Source organism: Rattus rattus, chromosome 17 (assembly GCF_011064425.1).
Source record: "Rattus rattus isolate New Zealand chromosome 17, Rrattus_CSIRO_v1, whole genome shotgun sequence".
Classification (NCBI taxonomy): domain Eukaryota; kingdom Metazoa; phylum Chordata; class Mammalia; order Rodentia; family Muridae; genus Rattus; species Rattus rattus.
This window is the reverse complement of record NC_046170.1, coordinates 36,753,131-36,774,077: the sequence shown is the minus strand read 5'-3', so window position 1 is coordinate 36,774,077 and position 20,947 is coordinate 36,753,131. Positions and strand designations below refer to the sequence as shown.

At 47.7% G+C, this 20,947-nt stretch overlaps 1 protein-coding gene across 1 annotated transcript in view; it reads right to left on the bottom strand.

Annotated features, from left to right (window-relative positions):
* Positions 1 to 20,947, bottom strand: part of Bco1 (beta-carotene oxygenase 1) — a 36,123-nt gene that overhangs the window by 12,754 nt on the left and 2,422 nt on the right. Inside the window, exons 3-7 of the mRNA XM_032888063.1 lie at positions 15,012 to 15,141; positions 11,839 to 11,986; positions 9,820 to 9,967; positions 6,796 to 7,019; positions 3,631 to 3,888 (exon numbers count right to left, since the gene is read on the bottom strand). Coding sequence (XP_032743954.1) covers positions 3,631 to 3,888; positions 6,796 to 7,019; positions 9,820 to 9,967; positions 11,839 to 11,986; positions 15,012 to 15,141 — 908 coding nt within the window. The remainder of the gene's footprint in view (positions 1 to 3,630; positions 3,889 to 6,795; positions 7,020 to 9,819; positions 9,968 to 11,838; positions 11,987 to 15,011; positions 15,142 to 20,947) is intronic.

The window sequence follows — 20,947 nt, the reverse complement described above, 5'->3', positions numbered from 1 at the left end:
TTGCCAGGTTGGCGTTAAAATATTCAGGTCTCCTGCTCCAGCCTCCTGGGTAGTTGGCCTTGTAAACCAGAACAGTGAGACCAGCTCGCCTGCTTCTTCCTTTCCTTTCCTTTCTTTCCTTCATTTCTTCCTTTTTTTTTTTTAAAGCTTTATTTACTTTTATTTTATGTGCATTGGTGTTTTGCCTGCATGTGTGTCTCTGTGACGGTACCAGATCCCCTGGAACTGGAGTTCTGTACAGTTGTGAGCTGCCTTGTGGGTGCTGGGAATTGAACTTGGGTCTTTTGGAAGAGCAGCTCTCAACTGCTGAGCTATCTTTCCAGCCCTTCCCTCCCCCCCTTTCCTTCTTTCCTTCCTGAGCTATCTTTCTAGCCTCTTTCTTTTTTCAAATAACCACAACAACAACAACAACAACAACAACAACAGTTAAGGTCTCATCAGGCATCCTACCGACCTGGCCATTACTTGCAGGTCTCCTGCCTTAGACTCCTGAGGGCTGAGACTGTAGGCATATGCCAACATGCCCAACTGGTTGATTCCTTTCTTTCTTCAAGGTCACATTAGGGATTAAACCCAGAGTCTCAATGTACTAAGCCTTCTTTCTACCCCTGACTTAGACTCCTGTGCTGGGTAGTCTGATAGCAACTCGATACAAACCAGAGTCATCTGAAAGAAGGGGACCTCCGTTGACAACATGTCTCCAGAAGATCTGGCTGTAAGGCTTTTTCTTAATTAGTGGTTGATGGAGGAGGGCCCAGATCATTGAGAGTGGTGACACCCCTGGGATGGTGGTCTGAGTTCTATAAGAAAGCTGACTAGGAGGCTGGAGAGATGGCTCAGAGGTTAAGAGCACTGGCTCATCTTCTAGAGGTCCTGAGTTCAAATCCCAGCAACCACATGGTGGCTCACAACCGTCTGTAATGGGATCTGACTTCCTCTTCTGGCAAGCAGGTATATGTACAGACACAGCACTTACATACATATATACATAAATTCATGAATAAATAAATCTTAAAAAAGAAAGAAAGGAAGGAAGGAAGGGAGAGAGGGAAGGAGGGAGGGAGGGAGGGAGGAAGGAAGGAAGGAAGGAATGAAGGAAGGAAGGAGGCTACGATGAGGGACCAGTAAGCATCACCTCCATGGCCTCTGCACAGTTCCTGCCTCCAGGTTCCTGCCCTGTTTGAGTTCCTGTCCCGACTGGTTTCAATGATGGTCTATGATGTGGATGCACACGCCGAATAAACCCGATCCTCCCCAAGTACTTTTGGTCATGATGTCTCATCCCAGGGATAATAACCCTAACTAGGACAATTCCCAACACTAAATTCATTTTGCAAAGTCAGACCATGGGAAGAGGTAGCCCTCGCTGGAGCGGGAGGCGTCTGCTGGAGTTCTCGGGTCTCACTGCACACTCTCCTCCATGTTACAACAGGGGCGCTGCTTTCCCTGGCGAGGCTCACATCCCCTTTCACATAACTCACAACAACAACAACAACAACAACAACAACAACAACAACAACAACGTTAAGGATGTGAGATCACGGTGTCATGCCATGTGGGAAAAGCCATGGCAGAGACCCATAGAGAAGTGTTACAGAGAGAAGAGATCCCCAAACTTGGAGACACACAAACCTGAGTACAAACCCTGACTCTCCTGCTCCCTGGACAGGGTTAGACTGAACCCCTGTACTTCAGAATCCAGAAATGAGGGGTCCCCTCTGCCCACTGCAGCGGTCTATTTCCCAGGTGTAAGGCCTGCAGGGTGAACAACTGAATTCCTGTGTCCCTGCACTTAACAGATATACCTTTAGTGGCTGGCCCAGGGTTCCAGCCTTGTGGCCTGGGGCGAATTCCTTTTCCTCTTGGTTTTTGTTTTTGTTTTGTTTTGTTTTGTTTCCAACTGTAAAATGAGCCTCCCAACTTTCCCCAGAAGTTGTTTCGGTCATTAAATAAACAAAGACACGAAATGCACAGCAAAAGCCCCTGGCATCCAGATCTCCTTCAGTAAACCGGAGCCGCCCGCCACGTCTTAATTGAGTTCAATTTGGTTCCATTTAAATTAATTATCTCATGAAGTCAGTGAGTTCTGGAGCCAGAAGCTTCCCCTGTTCAGAGCCATGACAGCAGCGCCCTGACTGGGGAGGACTCCTGGCCCCAGGGGTGTGCACAGTGTTAAGAACAAGAATTCAACAGCAGGGACATCTTGCAAGCTGGTGGTGTTGGACCCCGCCCTTGGACCATTAGCTGAATATTTAAAATGAGAGCGCGGAGCGATGCCTGGGTATGTAATTGGTACACGAGGCAGAAGGCAAGAGAGTATGCACACCCGTGGCCATGCAAGAGAATGAAGTGCACATCGCAATATTCACGATGGAGAAAACACTCCTGAGGAGAAGCCAGAGTGCCAGGCTGTGTGCTACAAGACTCCATCGACATAATGCTTTAGACAAGTGATGCTGTTAAGGCAGGAGGAGAGCTGTGGTTGCCTGGGGTAAAGGGAGAGTTTCTGGGACTTGACGGCTAAGGGGTAAAGAGTACAGGATTTCTCTAAGGCTGGTAAAAAATATTCCAAACGAGGATGGGGATGGATGCTCAGCCCTGACTACACAAAGGGCAATGAATTGAACACTTTAGAATGGATGAAGTCTATAGTGTGTGGATTATATCTCAATAAAACTGCAATTAAAATATACATGTACATGTGTGCATGTTTGTATTTATATATGTATGTATATACGGTATATGTAGATATATATATGTATGCACAGTATATGTATGTATGTATGTGTATGTATGGTGTATGTATGTATGTGTATGTATATATGTATGTATAGTGTATGTATGTATGCATGCATGTATGTGTAAGTATGTATGGTGTATGTATGTGTGTGTATGTATGTATGTGTATGTATATATGTATGTATAGTGTATGTATGTATGCATGCATGTATGTGTAAGTATGTATGGTGTATGTGTGTGTATGTATGTATGTGTATGTATGGTATATGTATGTATGCATGTGAATATATATATGTATGTATAGTGTATGTATGTATGTATGCATGTATGTGCAAGTATGTATGGTGTATGTATGTATGTATGGTGTATGTATGTATGTATGTATTGTATATACAGAGAGACTGGAGTAAATGCAAACACAGTGTTCATCTTGCATGGTGGGTTTAACAGGGATCATCTGTTTGATTGAGACAAGGTGTGGCTAAGTAGCCCAGGCTAGCCTAAACCTCCTCAGTACCGGCAACACAGCCTATGTTACCACTCCAAGCCAGGTTTAAAACAAAACAAAACAAATTTATTTGTTTGTTTGTTTCTCTCTTTCTCAATTATTTTTCTGCAAGTTTCTACAGAACGTAGCTGCTTTTAGAAGAACAATGAAAAAATTTTATCAAAGTATAGTTCAGGGCTGGGGCTCAGTGTTGCTCAGTGGTAAATTAGGTGTGAGGCCCTGGTTCCATCCTTGCTAGCAAAGCAAAGCGAAGCGAAGCAAAAAAAATCAAAACCAAAAAGGAAACCCCGTGCATTGTGGAATTCAGTGTCAACAAGCGTCAAGAAAGACTTCTGCCCAGATCCAGGATCCCCTGAGCACGGAGGATCCCCTGAGCGCAATACCTTGTCCACGTGGAGGGGCACAGCAAACCTCCTGAGGGTAGGCACTGAGGTCAGCCTGGACTTCTCCTCGAAGTCCTTGTTCAGGTTGGCCAGGTAGAAGAGCTGATAGAGACTGTTGTCCTCATAGGCGATGACATCAAACAACACACAGCCGTCCTCCTCATAGGCATTAACATGGTGGAAGACCACCATGGGGTCTGTGTAGAATTTGGTTGGCACAGGCTTTCTGGTCTTCTGGTCGATGATATGAATGTAAGTCTGGAAGAAGACGCCCACATCAGCCCATGCAGTGGTCAGCTCACTCGAGGATACATCTGGTATGGTGACATCACAACACCAGGCCTGCCCTAGCTCCTGGCCATATGGATGTCCCTTCCACCCGTTCTGAGCTCTGCACCCACCCCAAACTGTCAGGTAGTGCTATTCACAATGGCCAGACTACAAGGCGTCCACCAACGGATGAAGTTTATTTCCTTCAAAATCCTCTATTTTGCGTATGTGGGTATGTGAACGGAAGTAGAAGGCAGGGGGATGAACATAAAGTACATGATATGTTTGGATGAAAATATCACAAGTCTGCCACCTTTAAAATAAGTATTTCCTGGGGCTGGAGAGATGGCTCAGTGGTTAAGAGCACTGACTGCTCTTCCAGAGGTCCTGAGTTCAAATCCCAGCAACCACATGGTTGGTGACCATCTGTAATGAGATCTGATGCCCTCTTTTTTTTTTTTTCTGGTGCATCCGAACACAACTACAGCGTATTCACATAAATAAGTAAATAAATAAAATCTTAAAAAAAAATAAGTATTTCCTAATAAAAGTTTAAGACAAGGGGCTGTGGAGAAGGCTCAATCAATAAACCGTTTACTGTACAGGCTTGAGAACCTGACCTTGATCCCTGGCATCCACGTGAAGAAGCCGGGAGTGGTGGCTCTAATCCCCAGTGCTTAGGGCTGGGGCAGAGACAAGAGGACCTGCGGTGTTTTCTGGCTGAATAATCGAGCTGAGTTAGCAAATCACAGGCCAGGTAGAGGTGCTGTTCCAAAAATCAAGGTGTGCGGCGATGTCTTAAGCTACAACATGGGAGGTTGATCTCTGGTCTTGAGCACATATGCATGTGCACATGTGGGTGCATGCACACGCACACGCACACGCACACGCACACACACACAAACACACGCATATATACACAGGCAAAAAAGCAAAAAATGAAAACAAAACAAAATGCTGTTAAACTGACAGGCAGGCAGGCAAAGCCTTCAGTGAATAGAGCATTTCTGTGACACACAGGCCACAGGAGGGCAGCTTTGCCACCAAGGTTGCTGGGCAATCTATGGGGAGGGCGCCAAGAGAGCATTGCTGTGGTTCCAGATAAGCACCCTGGGAACAGTCACACCGGTAGAAAGTAGTGCCGGGCTCCAGCTGAGGTTGGAGCCCCGTGGTCCTCTCTCCCATGCACTGCGGTGCGGAGTCTCTCCCCAGTGCTGCCAGCTACAGCCACCCATGCTGTCCTCGGGGCTGCAGGGGAGTGGGCCCAGGACTGACTGGGGAGCTGCATCTGCCCCAAGAGGCCTGGCTGTGTGTGACCAGACTAAAACCATCCTGGGTGGGGTGTTTGATCCTCTCTCTCTCTCTCTCTCTCTCTCTCTCTCTCTCTCTCTCTCTCTCTCTTCTCTTTCTCTTTCTCTGTCTCTCCTCTCCTCTCCTTCCCTCCACCACCCCTTCCCTCCCTCTCTCCTTCCCCCTCCCCTCTCCTCTGTTATCTCTTTTTTGCAGTTCTGACTTAACTACCTTCCTGAAGGAGGAGGTGGCTTCTTTGGTCTGGTTGTTTTCTCCCCTCCCCCAGAGGCCACTGAGGAGAGCTGTGATGTCATGGGGGTGGGGCATGTCAGCAGGGACAGGTAAGCGCAGGAGTGATTGGTTTAGACAGCTTCTTTGCAGTGACCCCAGCTCCAGGCTGGACACTTTTTTGGATTTTTATGAATTTACTCCCAGTTGACTTCTGGAGCCTGGGACCCTCTGGCCCAGGGCCGCCCCACAGTTACAGATTCCAGGCTTACTGGTCTCCAAGCTCCTGGCAGTTAGGAGAGCCCTAGTGTCTTCCCAACTTGAATTGGCTTCCCTTCTGATATTGGGCACTTCTTTGGGAACCATAGCGACAGAGTGACATGGAGTGGCTCCTTTCAAGGACTGTAATGTGAGCCGGGTGGAACCCACGAGAAAAATAAAATCTGGAACGCATCAAGTCTGAAGGGCACTCTCAAGAAAAATGAGTTAGGGTTGGGAGCTGGAAAAGGCCAGCCTGGGATTTCCTGCAAATAGTGTTGGCATTTAGTCTAGGCTCCGCCCCACAGTTACCTAGCAACAGCCAGGTATGCCTGGCTCACTATAAAAGGGGCTGCGTGCCCCCTCCTCACTCTCTTACCCTCTTACTCTCTTACTCTTTTCCCCCTCTGTCCCTTCTCTCCCCATTCCCCTCCCCCACATGCTCATGCCTGGCACCACCGCACCCAATTTATAAAAAAAAAAAGAGAGAGAGAGAGATTCTATGTGTGGCTCTCTATACTGGTGTGTTCTCTGAATAGGTAACACTGAGAATCACCAGACGTTTGTCAGAAGCAGCAACAGCAAATAAATACACGCATAAGTACATACACATGTGTTGAACATCCACCCATGCCTGCACATACATGTGCATGCTCATCTGCGTGTGCTTAGAACTCGCACGTGCCTCTGACTGAAGGAGATGTTGTCACTCCACATCTGTGGAACCAGTGTCATCCTGATTATGTAAGCTCACTGGTATCCAGGGTTCACTTAGCCCCCGGAGACTGTACAATGGGAGTTGAGATGCTATAGGAATCTTCCCGATGGATGGTAGAGGCTATGTAGGTCCTACCTCTGGATGAGGTCTTGATCCCATAGTGGCTGTGCACCTATGGATAGTTTAGGGGGATTCTGTCTGCCCAAGATCTCATGCTTTTCCCTGGACGATCTGCATTTGGAATTAGTGGTCTCAAGACCCATCCCAACATCAGAACTCTATGGACGGGGGTCAGTTGCCTGCAAAGGGACTAAATGCAGTTAATGTCCCATGAGCATCCCTCAGGGTAGCCTCTCTGTCAGTGCTCCCTGGGGTGGGATAGACAGAGAGGAAGTCCTCACCTTGTCCTCCTTGCAGAATGTCATACAGGAAGCCCAGCTCACACCCCTCACGTATGCGGTGGCCATCTTGAGGATATCCAGCTTAAAAGGCTGCTCCAGAAACACCACGTAGTTCTCCGTGACTCCAAAGCTGTGGTAGTAACTGGGGGAGAGCAGCGAGCGGGACGGGATGGAGCAGAAAACTTCCGCGTGCTTCAAGGGGTTCTTCCCTTTCTTCTTGCTGCCTGCAGAGGGGCAAGCCTGGAAATCTAGCAGGATGGCACCATCACCCACACCCACACAGTGTTCTCAAGAGAACCATCAATGAAGAACCCGCAGGCCCAGAGACTGAGAGACTCCCCACTAGAGTCCATTGGCTGTGGTGAATTCTGGATTTCTGGCCTGAAGAGCCAGGCTCACCCAGGGAGGCATTGAGGGGCCAATGGTTTCCACTCCAGCAAGGGGACTACACTGAGCCCCCAGCTGCCTTCACAAATACAATCTGTGTAGAGTTGGACACATCCACTGCTTTCTATGAGGTCTAGACTATTACTGCTTCCAGGGACAGTAGCCCAGGTGAGCCTCTGTGACAGACACCAGAGAGTTGGTCCACAGGGCCTTAGATAGTTTAGTTACCGGCATGATCTTTCAGCAGAAAAAAAAAAGTTGCTGATCCCTGCTACAGAGCCATGGATGTACATCCTCATGAATCACAAGGGGACAGTGAGCAAGTGCAGAGGATAATATGTTCCTGGGACAGGGCCCCAGACTGCATTTCTACTAAGGTTCCCAGGGGAACCCTTCCCATAGCCCTTGTGTTTCGCAGGGAGCCAGCATATACAATATTTTCCACAAGGTTTCGACCCATTGTTCTAAAGACTACCCATTGTAGAATGCCCAGCAGAAGACTGTCCTTTGTGATGACAGACAGACTGCCCTGTGTCTCAGGGGTGAGGTAAGTGTGCACAAACACCAACAGAGGCACAGAGGACAACCTTTTGGACAGGGGTTCTTGGTAGGACTTGGAGCCCACATATTCTAAAAGTGAGCCCCAGGAATTCACCTCACGAGTTTCTGTCTCTGCAGGGCCAGGATTACAGCTGTGCACTACCACATCTGGATTTCTATATGGGCTCTGGCATCCAACTCAAATACTCACGCTTAGAAGTCTAGCCCTCTACTGACAGGGCCATGCTTCCACCCAACGATGAGGGGCCCTGACATGTCCTATGACGCTGTAGGATGCCCGTTTTGCAGTTGGGCAAATGAGGTGAACGGTCTATCACAATGATCCAAGTCATAACTGACTTCTTCCTGTGTCATTGTGGGTGGGGGCGGAGGTGGGGAATACCCAGAAAAGCAAGCAATAGGGAGTGGGGGAGGGACGGGAGGTCCGTACCCACCCTCTGTTCTAACCACAGTTCATGGGCCCCTGCTGTCACTGAAGGTCATAGCTCGTGTATGTGTGTGTGTGTGTGTGTGTGTGTGTGTGTGTGTGTGTGTGTGTGTGTACACACGCTCTGTTTTCTGAGTCCTTTGTAAGCATGAATCAGCCCTGGGCAAAAGGCCTCCCCACCCAGTCCTGGGGCTGGTTTATAATGAGTTCCCTGTCAATGTCCCCACCTCTCTGTGGCCACCTGTGCACACTGTAAACAGCTGGCGGGTGGGAGGGGACGCCGTGGGGCTGTGGGCTAGTTTTCTCTGCAAATGAAGAGAAACACAGAGCCAGGTCTGGCAGGCAGGGCAAGAATGTCCTGCCCCCTACTCTTGCATGATGTCAGGGCTCCTGTAAGCCATGTGACCAACACCAGGTTACCTCACAGTCCCCTGTGATAGGAGGTGGCAAATAAAGAAAAATACCTGCAAGACACCAGTCTGAGCTCTAAGGTGCTGGACTGGACCACACATCCTTCATCAGCTCGGGTAACTTGAGTTTCACTGAATAATATTCATGGCACCTTTTGACCTGGGGGCGCTGCACTCCCAGCTTCTGTCACAGCTGGGTGGTTTTACACAGCTGGTCGGGGTGGGGAGCAGGCAGGTGCTATCGGGGTCACAGAAACCTGTTTCTTAGGCCAGAAGGTCAGGTCATACACCCTTGAAGGCTTCATCTGCTGGGTGTGGCAACCAGGAGGGTCCCAGACAAACACAGGTTGGAAACCTCACCCTCTTCCCCCTCGGGAACACGCAATCACTGGCCTGGGCTTTGCTCCAGGACCCGGCCCTAAGAGGAGGAGGTCCAGAAGCCTCTGGGAACAGGGTGTGGAATTTGGAGTGGATCCCAGCAGGGCTGAGCACCCCAACAGCCCTGGGAGCCCGGCTGCAGGATAGAGGGGGTGGCACAATCTTGGCATATAAAAAGTTTGTTGGGAGACTTTTAAAAATGACTAAACTAGTAGCGAAGGAAAAGGTTAGGATAGGCTAACTGGATGGATGGACGGATGGATGGATGGATGGATGGATGATTGACTATGTAGATGGGTGGATGGATGGATGGTGGTATGGATCGGTGTATAGGTAAATAGATGGTTGTGTGTGTGGATGGATGGATGGATGGATGGATGGATGGATGGATGGTTGGTTTAGGGGTAGGTGAATGGATGAGTAGACGGACAGTTGAGTGATAGGCAAGTAGATCAATGTGTAGATGGATGGGTGGATGAATAGATGGATGGGTAAATGGATTGGATGGATGGGTGATTGAAGTGGGTAGGTGAGTAGGTGAATGTGTAGACTGAGGGATCAATAGGTGAATGGATGGGTGGGTGGATAGATAAAAAATGAATTCATGAATTGGAGCCTAAAAGTCAGGACGTTAAAATAGAGACAGGATTTCTTTTATCCAAAATAATCTCAGAAACGTCCCTTTTTTGTTTAAAGCAGAAAACTGAGTTCTTCCCCCAAAGAACCTTTGCCTTCAACTAAATGACAAAAGCGACCTTAAGGTCATCTGAATAATCCATGAAATGTGTCACGAGCACAAATCTGACTTCAGTCAGGGTCACCCAGCCGTCCTTGCTTTGTTAGATCCCCAGCGTGACTTACCTGGTGCTGTGGCGGGGATCTTAAACATCACGTATTTTGTCCTTCCTTTGTCCACGATGGAGGTACCCATGTTAAGGACATTTCCAGCGTCGTCGTAATGAGGGTGTGAGGTAGCCAGGTTTACGGCCACATACTTCCGGTAATCAACCTGTAAAATACAACAGCCACTCCGTTTCGTAAAGATCCTAATTTACCTTTAAAGAGATGTCTACTCTCGTGACCAGATATGAGCCTGTATTACTTTGGTGGCAGAAGTTCATTGTGGGGAGCTAAATGAGCCACATGTTTTGTTTCGTTTTGTTTTTGTGCCTGTGGTTCCATCCCGCATCCTGGTCTTGTCAGGATCCTCTGCATAGAGACGGGATGCCCCATGGAAGAAGGATGTTAAGCAATGGTGGGGGTATGTAGATCGCCACCTTCCGGCCAGTCTCAGGCACTTCTGTGTCAATCCTATTAAGTCATTTAAATTCACCCCTGTTGGAGTCCAGAGACAGAGATACAGCTCTCTATGCCTCTCATGATTATACTCTGGAAGACGAGGTTATAAAACCATTTACTTAAAGCAGGAATTCTACTAACAATTTGAACGACAACCCCTGCTCAGAACAGACCACAGCCTGAGAACCGTGAGATGGCTAGGAAATAGCTGTTTGCCCTTCTCCAGGATAACACTGGCAGCTAAGAGTTAGGTCCGGCTCTGGCCCTTCCGGTATTTCCCAGCATGCATCAGTTGGGCCCTTGCCACCTAGTTTCTAAGGAACTGGACGTAATTTCCCGGCTAAGATAGGTGTTCAATTTAGCAGATCGCGCAAATGCCTTATGACGTCATTGTGGCTTCCAACAACTAGCTGGAGCAAACTGGCACGGGGGTCTATTGATTTTCATGGGAATGTTAGCCCAGCGCTTCCCAGGAAGCGGTTCTGTCAGCGGTTGCCCTTGCTCTCTGAGTAATACCTCCCTCTGCAGGTCATTGTGGGTAGGACGCTCTGGGTCCTATAAGAACTATAGATACAGTTGTACCATCTTCCAAACATACAGAAGGAAGTCCTCACCCCAGCGTTTGTGAATGTGATCTCACGTGGCAGTAGCATCTTTGAGCGTGTAATCACAAGATGGTGCTGTACCACGTGAGAGTGGGCTATGGCCTTTAAGACTTGCGTGTTCATAGAACACGGGGAATTGGAACGCACAGACACCAAGGGACTACCATGGGACTGAGGAGGTGGACATTCAAGTGATATGTCTATGAGCTGAGGAACACTGAGGACTGGCGAGAAGTTTGGGAGCTGGGAAACACACAAGCTCTATAACCTGCCAGAGACTGGCTCTACGTAAGTCTCTCTCTCTGTCTCTGTCTCTCTGTCTCTCTGTCTCTCTGTCTCTCTGTCTCTCTGTCTCTCTGTCTCTCTCTCTCAAAGCTGCTTAGTCTATACCACTTTTAGGGATGAGGATGTGTTCTAAAGATTTATTTTTATGTCTGTACTTTTTAAAGGGTATGTGTGTGGGTGAGCATTGCAGTACCCACACTGACCAGAAGGGGCATAAGATCCCCTGGAACTGGAGTTACAACCAGGGTGCTGAGAACCGAACTCCGCTCATCTGAAAGAGCACGGTACATGCTTTTAACCACTGAGCCATCTCTCCAGCCCCATGAGAACACATGAGAAAGTCGTCATGAGGCGATTTCACCATACGGACAGCATAGGGTTTATCCGATAAGATAGGTACAGTGTCGCTAGGTGGAACCAGCCTTGGGATCCCCATCACGCACGTATCCTGCGGTTAACTGAAATATACTTAAACAGCGCATGACTGTGCTGTGTATAGGAACCACTGGGAATGAGGGCAGCCACAAAGATGGACACCATGCAGTCCTTGCTTATTGTAACTGCAAGCACCGTGTAAGAAGGCAGCTGAGACATTAGGGGAGGCTTATGGGTAGCTTGCCTTCCCCCTGGGGGTGGGGAGCGGGGTTCCTCGTTGGGTCAGGAATGGACGCTGACTGTAAGCCTACCGTACCTTCTCCAAGGTCTCTAGAGTCTGGGGGTCGATTTTCCTGATGTAGTTGGTCTCTGTGGTGGCATAGAAGTCTTCTCCACATTTCATGATGTTAATCAGGCAGTTGTCTGTGAAGTCGGGGATGGTGTGGGACAAGTAGGAGAAAGCTCTGGAGAGAGAGAGAAAGCCGGCCTGTTAGCGGCTGTGTCTGGCCAACTGGGAAGGCTACCCTCCGGGACCTGCCTTTTCACGTAGCGTGTTCTGTTTCCACAGTAGAGAAAAGACTCTGGGTGTCAACTCTGGGTCACCTGAGGAATCTGGGGGACTCAGGTATCGGGCTCCCCGCACAGTCTACAACAAGTCAGCCAGCAAGTAAGGTGCTGGGGCAGTGTGGCCACACGACACTCCTCCGGAGTGTCTGAAGTGCAGGGGTCTCTTCAACTAGAACCAGCAGGAACTGGTATGCTTCCAACTCTTTTAAGTAGCCACACAGAGACCAGATCTGTACCCACAATGCTCCCCAAACCTAGCAAACGGTTAATCTTTGCGCTGACAGGATCTGTTCTAATCTAAATTCCCTACTGAATATTTAAATATTGTTCAAGAAATTATTTGTGGGTTTTTTGTTTGTTTACTTGTTGATTTTTTTTCTTTTGAAACAAGGATTCATTTATCCCAGGCTAGCCTAAACTTGCTAAGTTCAAGGATGTCCTTGAACTTCTGATTATCCTGCCTCTACCTTCTGAGTGTGTGGCTAGGCATTATAATTATATCATCATCATCATCATCATCATCATCATCATCATCATCATCATCATCATCATCATCATCAAAAAGGAAAAGAAACTCATGTTCGTTAAGACTCGGGGTTCATTTCACCAAATGGCAAATTGCAAACAGGAAGAAAGAGAACCCAAGGGGGATTAATTGATACAAATGGCAAACCCTGGATGCAAGCCTTGAGTGGTGCTCCCCCTAGCGACAGAGGATGTAACTGCAGGATTCTCCTCCAGGTAAGGTTTTGAAGTCCTTCAGGTCCCCTCCCTTCTCTCTGTTGACACCACCCCAGCTCAGCCCCATCTGCAAGGGCAAGTCGCCCTGTTCCAGGGAAGGATGATGTCAGCCTCGGGAGAGCAGAAGCAGTTTTCCTATCTTTGGCAATCCACCCTGAGTCTTTCCATAGCTCTCTGAAGTGTATCTGAAGAGAGATAGTGGGAGCGAGCCTGACTCTGTAGCCAAGAATTTAATTGTTGAATGTGTAATACAAGCATCTGCTTCATATAACCCCGATGATTTCAGATGTGTTCCAGAAAAATCTCCCCACCCTCTCGTTCCTCATCTTCCCACTGCCTTGACTGTCCTCTGGGATCTCCTTATGCCCTGTGCAAGCAAAAATACATCTAAACTTACTTCTGCTTTTTCCCTCCCTGATCACAGAATGCATCTATGTGTCTTGCTTTGAAAAGAGGTGTGTGTGTGTGTGTGTGTGTGTGTGTGCATATGTGCATGTGTGGTATGTGTTAGTATGTGTGTACATGTATCTATGTGTGTGTATGTGTATGCATGTGTATATGTGTGTCTTCATGTCTATGTATGTGTGCATGCATGTGTATATGTGCATGTATGTGTATTCATGTGTATATGTGTGTCTGGACGTGTGTATGTGTGCATGTATGTGTGTGTCTGCATGTGTTGTATGTGTGTATGTATGTGTGTGCATGCGTGTATGTATATTCTGCATGTGTATATTGTATTCTGCATGTGTGTGCATGCATGTATGTGTGCATGTATGTATGTGTGCATGTGTGTATGTGTATGTGTGTATGTATGTGTGTGCATGTGTGTATGTGTATATGTGTGTGTGTGTGCATGTGTGTGTATGTGTGTATATATGTGTGTGCATGTGTGTGTAGTACATTTGTTGCAGGTCCATGTACCTGTGCACATGTGCACAGTGGACTAGGGGTAGACATCAGCTGCCCTGCCTCTCGCTCTCTATCACACTCCCTTGAGGCAAGGTCTCTGATTAGACCTGGAGCTAGGCTGTCTGCAATCTGCTGCACTGGGCTATGCTACAGGCATGCTTGTGACCATGCTTAGTTCTGGGGACTTGAACTCAGGACTCCATGCTTTCTCTCAACAAGTGCTCTGACCCACCAGCCATCTCTCCAGCTGAACTGGCTGCTTTTGTGTCAACTTGACACAAGCTACGGTCCTCAGAGAGGAAGGAGCCCCCAGTGGAGGAAACGCCTCCACGAGACCCAGGATAAGGCATTGTCTCAACTGGTGAACAGTGGCAGAGGACCCAGCTTATCGTAGGCGGTGCCATTCGGGCTGATAGTTCTGGGTTCTATAGGAAAGCAGGCTGAGCAAACCATGGGGAACAAGCCAGTAAGCATGACATCTGCATCAGCTCCTGCCTCCAAGTTCCTCCCCTGCCTGAATTTCTGCCCTAATCCCCTTGGTGATAAACAGCAATGTGGAAGTGTAAGCTGCTTCTTCAACTTACTTTTTGGCCATGGCAGGGTTTTGTTTTTTTTCAGCCACAGAAATCCTAAGCTACCAACCCTACCTTGCTTTAAAACACCAACAAAATCAACAAAAACAACCAACAAGTGCTCCTACCCACTCGCTGTCTCCCCAGGCCTCCCCTATGTTAGAACAACATTATCAACATTATCCCCCCCTCCACCAACCTTTTAACTTAATATGTCTTAGGATTGTTTTTGTGCTGCACAGTAGCAGCCTCGGGCCCTTGCAGCCTCACTGAGGCATTTTCTTACCCTTGCAGATTCAGCCAGACTTCTGGCAATGACACTTGGGTTGTCATGACGAATGACATAGCCCAGAATAACTTTGTCTATTTGTCATGTCAGACATGAGCAAGTGTATCTCCAGACCAAAGGGAAGACACATTTGTAATTTTGACTGATAATGCCCAAACACACTCCCGCCAGCCGGGCAGGTGAACATCTGACAATTTGTCACATGCTCTTTGCTTCCCTTGCTGTCACTGATCAAGAATCATACGGAGCATCTGAGGTCACAGGCCAGCCATGTGGTCTTAGCTGTTTTGTTTTGTTTTTGTTTTTTCTACCGCAAAGAGAACTAATAGGGGAGAATGGGTAGGCTGTTTTGACCGTCAGAAATATCCAAAAGTATGACTTTGTCAAGATTCAGAATGGAGGTGTTACTTGGAAAAGATGTTTTTGCAGGGGTCTGGGTAGGCCATTGTTCCGAACTCAGACACCACGATTCTATTGGCTTCGATGTTGGCGTTGTAGGTGTCGCTCTGCAGGTATTTGCTCCGGTAGAAGACCTCCCCTGAAACGGAAGCAGACACTTGTCAGCCTGGTACCTTTCGGGACCTAGGAAATAGGCCCCAGCCATTCTAGGGACTTCACTGGGGTCCAGAGGAAGGTTTGCTGACCCAGAATAGCCTCTTCCATGCAAGCGTGTACTATGGTGAGAAGGGAATTTGAAGTCTAAGTTCATTTGCACACCCTAAAAAATGTGGATGTGTTTTGTGTGTGTGTGTGTGTGTGTGTGAAGGGAGAGAGGGCAGGAAAGGGAAAGAGAGAGAGGGTGAGGTGGAGGGGGAAAAGAAAGGAAGTGGAGGGAGAGGGAGATAAAGAGGTAAAGAGAGACAAGAAGGGACTGTGGTGGGGGAGGGAAAGAGAGGGGGATGGGAGGTAGAGAGTGGTGGAAGGGGAGGGAGAGGGAGATGGGAAGGGAAAGGGGAAGGGAGTGGGGGAGGAGGGGAGGAGGAGAGGAGGGGAGAAGGGAGAGGATGACCCTGATTTAAAGAGCCAGAGGCTGGGAGGACAAAATGAAACAGTGCCTTCTGTAGACTCAATAGGACTGCTGAACTCACGGACTCAGCAACTGTTTGCCTGTGTGACACCAAGACAGTCGACATGTATAGAGATGAGGTCACAGCCCTCCCAGAGCTATTGGCAGTTGTGGGCTTCGAGAGAGAGAGAGAGAGAGAGAGAGAGAGAGAGAGAGAGAGAGAGAGAGAGATTTCTTTAGAGGCGTGATCCCGTTTCCCAGGCTCCAGTGGACAGGCCCACACCTATGCACATGGTGGATTATAATTAGACATGGTGGATTATAAAAATGAAGTAAGATGAAAAGGGGGATGTTGGGGGGAATGGCTCTGTGCATAAAGACACCTGCTCACAAGTCTAATGACCTAAGTTCGATCCCCCCTGGAACCCACATGGTAGAAAGAGAGAACTCTCTGCCCCCACCCTGTGCATGCATGTACTTGTACACACACACACACAGAAATAAAATATAAAATGAAATATCCCTTCCACCCCGCCCCTCGGCAGGTGGAGAGAGAGTCGGCCCAGAGAGCAGGAGAGCCGGAGAGGTGGCCCTGTCCCTCACCAGCTGCAGCACTCAGGAGAGCAGCCTGAAACTTGTCTGCACAGCACAATGGGGCTGGCCCTGGTGTTGTGGGTGCAGGTGATCTTGCCTCAAGGGCTTGAGAGCTGGAGAGCAGGTCTTGCCCCTTGCTGGCTGTGAGCAAGCCAGGGCAGTGCTGGAGAGCTGGCTCCGGTGGTGTGGGGTAAGGGAGAGCTTCAGCTACCATCCAGGCCTGGATCTGGGGCTTTGAGTCCACCCACCCCAACATCTATCCTATCTATGCCTCCATCATCCCCATGAAGGGCCTGGTCCTGCAGATTCAAAGCTGCCGAATATTCATGACACAGGGCAACAACAGTGAGAGTAGTTCTAGTGAGCATTGACAGTGTTGCAGAAGCCAGAGGCCTAGACCGAGACCAAGAACTCATTGCAATGAACATTTGTTGTAGGATACTAGATCACCCTGTGAACCCTGAGACTTCGTTATTTACTGAAATAAGGTTGTTTCTAGTTGGTGAGTGGCCCAGCTGTTAGCACACACCTTTAATCCCAAACAATGAAGGTCAAGTTAGTTTGCAGAAGGAAGCACCCATGTTTGAAAGCAACTTCTAATCGAGTGGCAGACAAAGTGGTGAATCAGAGAAAGATTTGACAGAATAGGATATGCCCGACTCTCTTGAGAAGAGAAGACAGGGAAGCTATTGGAGGGAGCAATGCAAAGAGCTGGGAGAGGAGGGAAGAGGCAGCTTTACGGGGGCCATTGTTCAGAGACAGGTTGAATAGAGAGAACAAGCTAGACACGGGTGAAGACAGAATGAACCAGAGAATGAGAAGGAGTCAGAAGATCAGAACAGATTGCCAAGGTTAGTATGAGGTCAAGCAGAGCAATTCAGGAGAAGCTGAGAGAAGCCAGATTGAATCAGTCAGCTTGGAGAGGAGTTTGAGCGGAATAGCTGAGTTGAACCAGCCATCAAGAGCTCAGAAAGAGCTAGAAAGGGTGAGCTGATTCAGCAGCAGGTCTCAGAGGCTGAAAACATTTTAGGCCTAGATTGGATTGTACAGAGGCTGGAAGCTTCCAGGACTTGACCTAGCAGACAGAGACACTTACCATACAGGCAAATAAAAGTATCTTATACATGGATGTTGGCTGCTAAAATTCTAAATGGTCGAGGAGAACTCTTGATATTTAAGGCTGGAAACTTGCCTGCGGGATGAACCTGATGTTGGTCCCCAGCCAAGCGCTGCACTGAACAAAGGCCCACTTTTGGCCTGCCCTTCTTTGGTCATGCCTTCGCGATGCCACTCTCCACATGGCACTGGCTAAGGTTTTGCACCCCAGGATGCTTGGCATAAAAGGTGAATTCTTTTCACATGAGATGTAAACTCTCAGGCCAGACTACCCACTTCCTATAAACATGGAACTGTAAGATCCCAGAGCACTGTAGGCCCTGAGAGAAAGTAGCCCTGAAAATGCTCAAAGCTAGTGCTGGAGCATTAAAGTCACCAAGCCACTTCCTGCCCTGCTGTCACAAGTCCTATACCCCATATGAAGGGACATAGTAAACAGAAATCTCCTGCTTGTTGTCTTCAAGAATTGGGTCAATTCTGAAAGCTTTGTGATTAAGGCAGGAATGTGGCTGTGTACCCACACATATACATTAAAAAGAAAAGCCAAACATACATGTGTGTCCCCATCTACTCTGACATATACCACACATACTTGTGTATGCCCACATATCCCAGCATGCACCACATGCATACATCTACATCCACATTCCCCAACATGCACTTACACACATACACACATACACCCACATACTTAGACATACACCACACACCCTCCAATACACACTACACATGCTATCTATACCCATATACCCTGACACATACCACACATACAGTATCCACCCCCAACCCCACCACACACACGACACACACATGTGCATCCCTACTGCCCTCAACATGTACCACACATATGTACACACACACATACCCCCAACACACACTGCTCACACATGCACATACTACATCCCCCCATATAAGTACCACACACACTCTTGCATGTGCACACCAACACTCAAATTCTGGTGAGATGACTTTGAGTCCTAGAAATGGTCTCTTTGCTGAGAGAGACCTGACATCACCCACTGCCCCTGCTTTAAGCCAAGCTCTCTATTCTGACCTCCTTTCAGATTTAGACAAAGAAATCCTTCTCCAGTTTCCCTCCTCTCTGCTGCTTCTCTTTATCCAGTCTTAGTAGGTTTGGTTTTTGTTTTTAGACAAAGTGTCGTTATGTAGCCCTGGCTGTCCAAGAACTCACTTTGTAGCTAGACTGGGCTTGAACTCACAAAGACCCAGCTGCTTCTGTGTAGCTGAATTTTTGGCTACTTTGTAGGTACTTTCTTTTACCTCCTTCTTCTACTCTTTAACACCGTAACACCAGGTAGGAGAGAAAAAAGGATAGAAGGTAAATGGGGTGAGGACAATAGTTAGACTCCTTTCTGCTGATTAGAGTCATGGAGTTCTTTGGGGCAAGTTAATCAATGTCGGGATATATAATTTCTTCTCTTTGTCTCTTTGTGCATGATGACTTGACAAACTGTAACCCATAGCATCCAACCACCAACCAAACAGCCAGGACTCTAGCATTTATAACCCTTTGAAGAGTCCCCAGAATTCCAAACACCACACAATTGCAGAACTCTCAGCAGCTGGTAAAACCACGCCCCTGCTATATCACCAGGCAAATCATAGTCACCTGCTGTGAAGCAGCCCTATAGCCCAACGCCTGGGATTAAAACAAAAACATAGTCCCGTAATATTTCTGTGTTTTTAAAGAAACCAAAATTCTCACTACACTTCTGCCTTCTAAGTGCACTACCACACCACCCTGGCCCTCAATTTCTTAAAAGCTAAGTGTGCTAGTAAAACGAACAGTCTCAAAGCATGACAACCATTACAAAATACCAGTAAACAAAAAGACGCCTCACCTCACGAGCCATCAGAAGAATGAAATCAAAGCTACATTAAGAGTTCAACTAACCTCAGAGAAAACAGCAGTCATGAAACCTAAGGGCTGGTCAGGATCCACTCCTGTGGGAATGAAAACCAGTCTGACCACTCGAAGTCAGTTTGAGGTTCCTCAAAAGGTAAAAATGAGGGCTGGAGAGGTAGATCCACATTTAAGAGTGCTCAGTGCTCTTACAGGGTACTTGAGTTCAGTGCCTAGCACCCACGTTGGGTGGCTTCTTATCAACTGTAACTCTGGCGCCCTCTTCTGGACTCCTTGGGTACTGCACTCACATGCACATACCCATACATGGATGTAAGAGGTACACATCATTAAAAATAAATCTTTAAAAAGAAAGAACCCATAAAACTAAACTAAAACTATTCTACCACATGACCCAACTCCTGGCTACTTATACACCCTGGAGACACCAGCACATCCATGTTACTGCAGCTCTAACATAATAGCTGACCCGGAACCCACCTAGGTGTCCATTGAGGGAATGGGTAAAGAAAATATGATGTGTGCGTACAATTCAGTTTTCTTTCAGCTGTAAAGAATGAAGTTATGTCATCTGCAGAAAGATGGATGGAGGCAGGGGACTGTTGAATTAAGTGAATTAAATCCGCCTTAGGAAGATAAATTTTGTAGGTTTTCTCTCATTTGTGATTCCTGGATCTTACGTAGAGTCACAAAACCATATACATGTACACACATGTATATGTACACACATATAGAGAGAACACATAGTTGCATAAAATCATATACATACACATACGTGTATGCACACATAATACATTTACATACATACATGTACACACACATATATGTAATAAAAGCAGAAGTGAAACTCTTTAGGAGACAAAAGAGAGGAGTGAGAAGAAGAGTGTAGAATAACATGGGAGATAGGTTCAACATGACACACACCTGCACGAGATTTATTAAACTAAATAAAACAAAAATCTAAAGAATGAAAGACCCCCATAGAGTACTCAAAACAAAATGAACACTCCCCCATTTTCTTCTCTATCCCTCGACCCCAATTTTCCTGCGAGTGAGTCTCTTCGGAACTAAGCAGGGAGAGCTTGATACTCTGTTTCTACCTCCATTGTTACACAGTAGGGAGTCAGTGTGGGGGGGGTCCCAGAGGAGATGAGAAGCCTGGCTGGCAATCTGAGGACCCTTAGACGACGGGGTTACCAATGGGAGAGACGCACAGCCATGATGGTTAGGGTAAGCGGTGTGCCCAGGTTGCTGCTTCTCACTCTAGCCTCTCCTCGTTTTGATTGAAGTCATGTCTGAGCTCCCATCTTCTCCCCTTTCCCAGTGTTGCTCATCTCATGGGATTCTATCATAAGATGAGATGATAAAGAACCCTGGGCACCTTTTTCGTTGGCACTGGGCTGTGCGATGCTTTCTCTAGGATCGGCCTGCATCTGAACCCTGCGGTACCCGTGTGATGGAAGGGACCTTGTAAGTCTTACTCAGCTAATGCTGTGGGGTTGTGTGACCGGTCACGGTGGCGTTATAGAGTCCTTGTAAGACTGTAAGTCTTGGTTTGAGGCAGGAAGGTGGCCACGAGCCAAGGGTACAGCCACCTTCTGAAATCGTGCGAAGGCAAGGCACTAGGTTCTCCCTAGAGCTTCCAGAAGGAAAGCAACTCCACCAATACTTTGGGCATCGCCCCAGTGAGATCCATTTCGGACTTCTGACCCTCCAGGATGGAAAGAGAACAAACTCCTATTG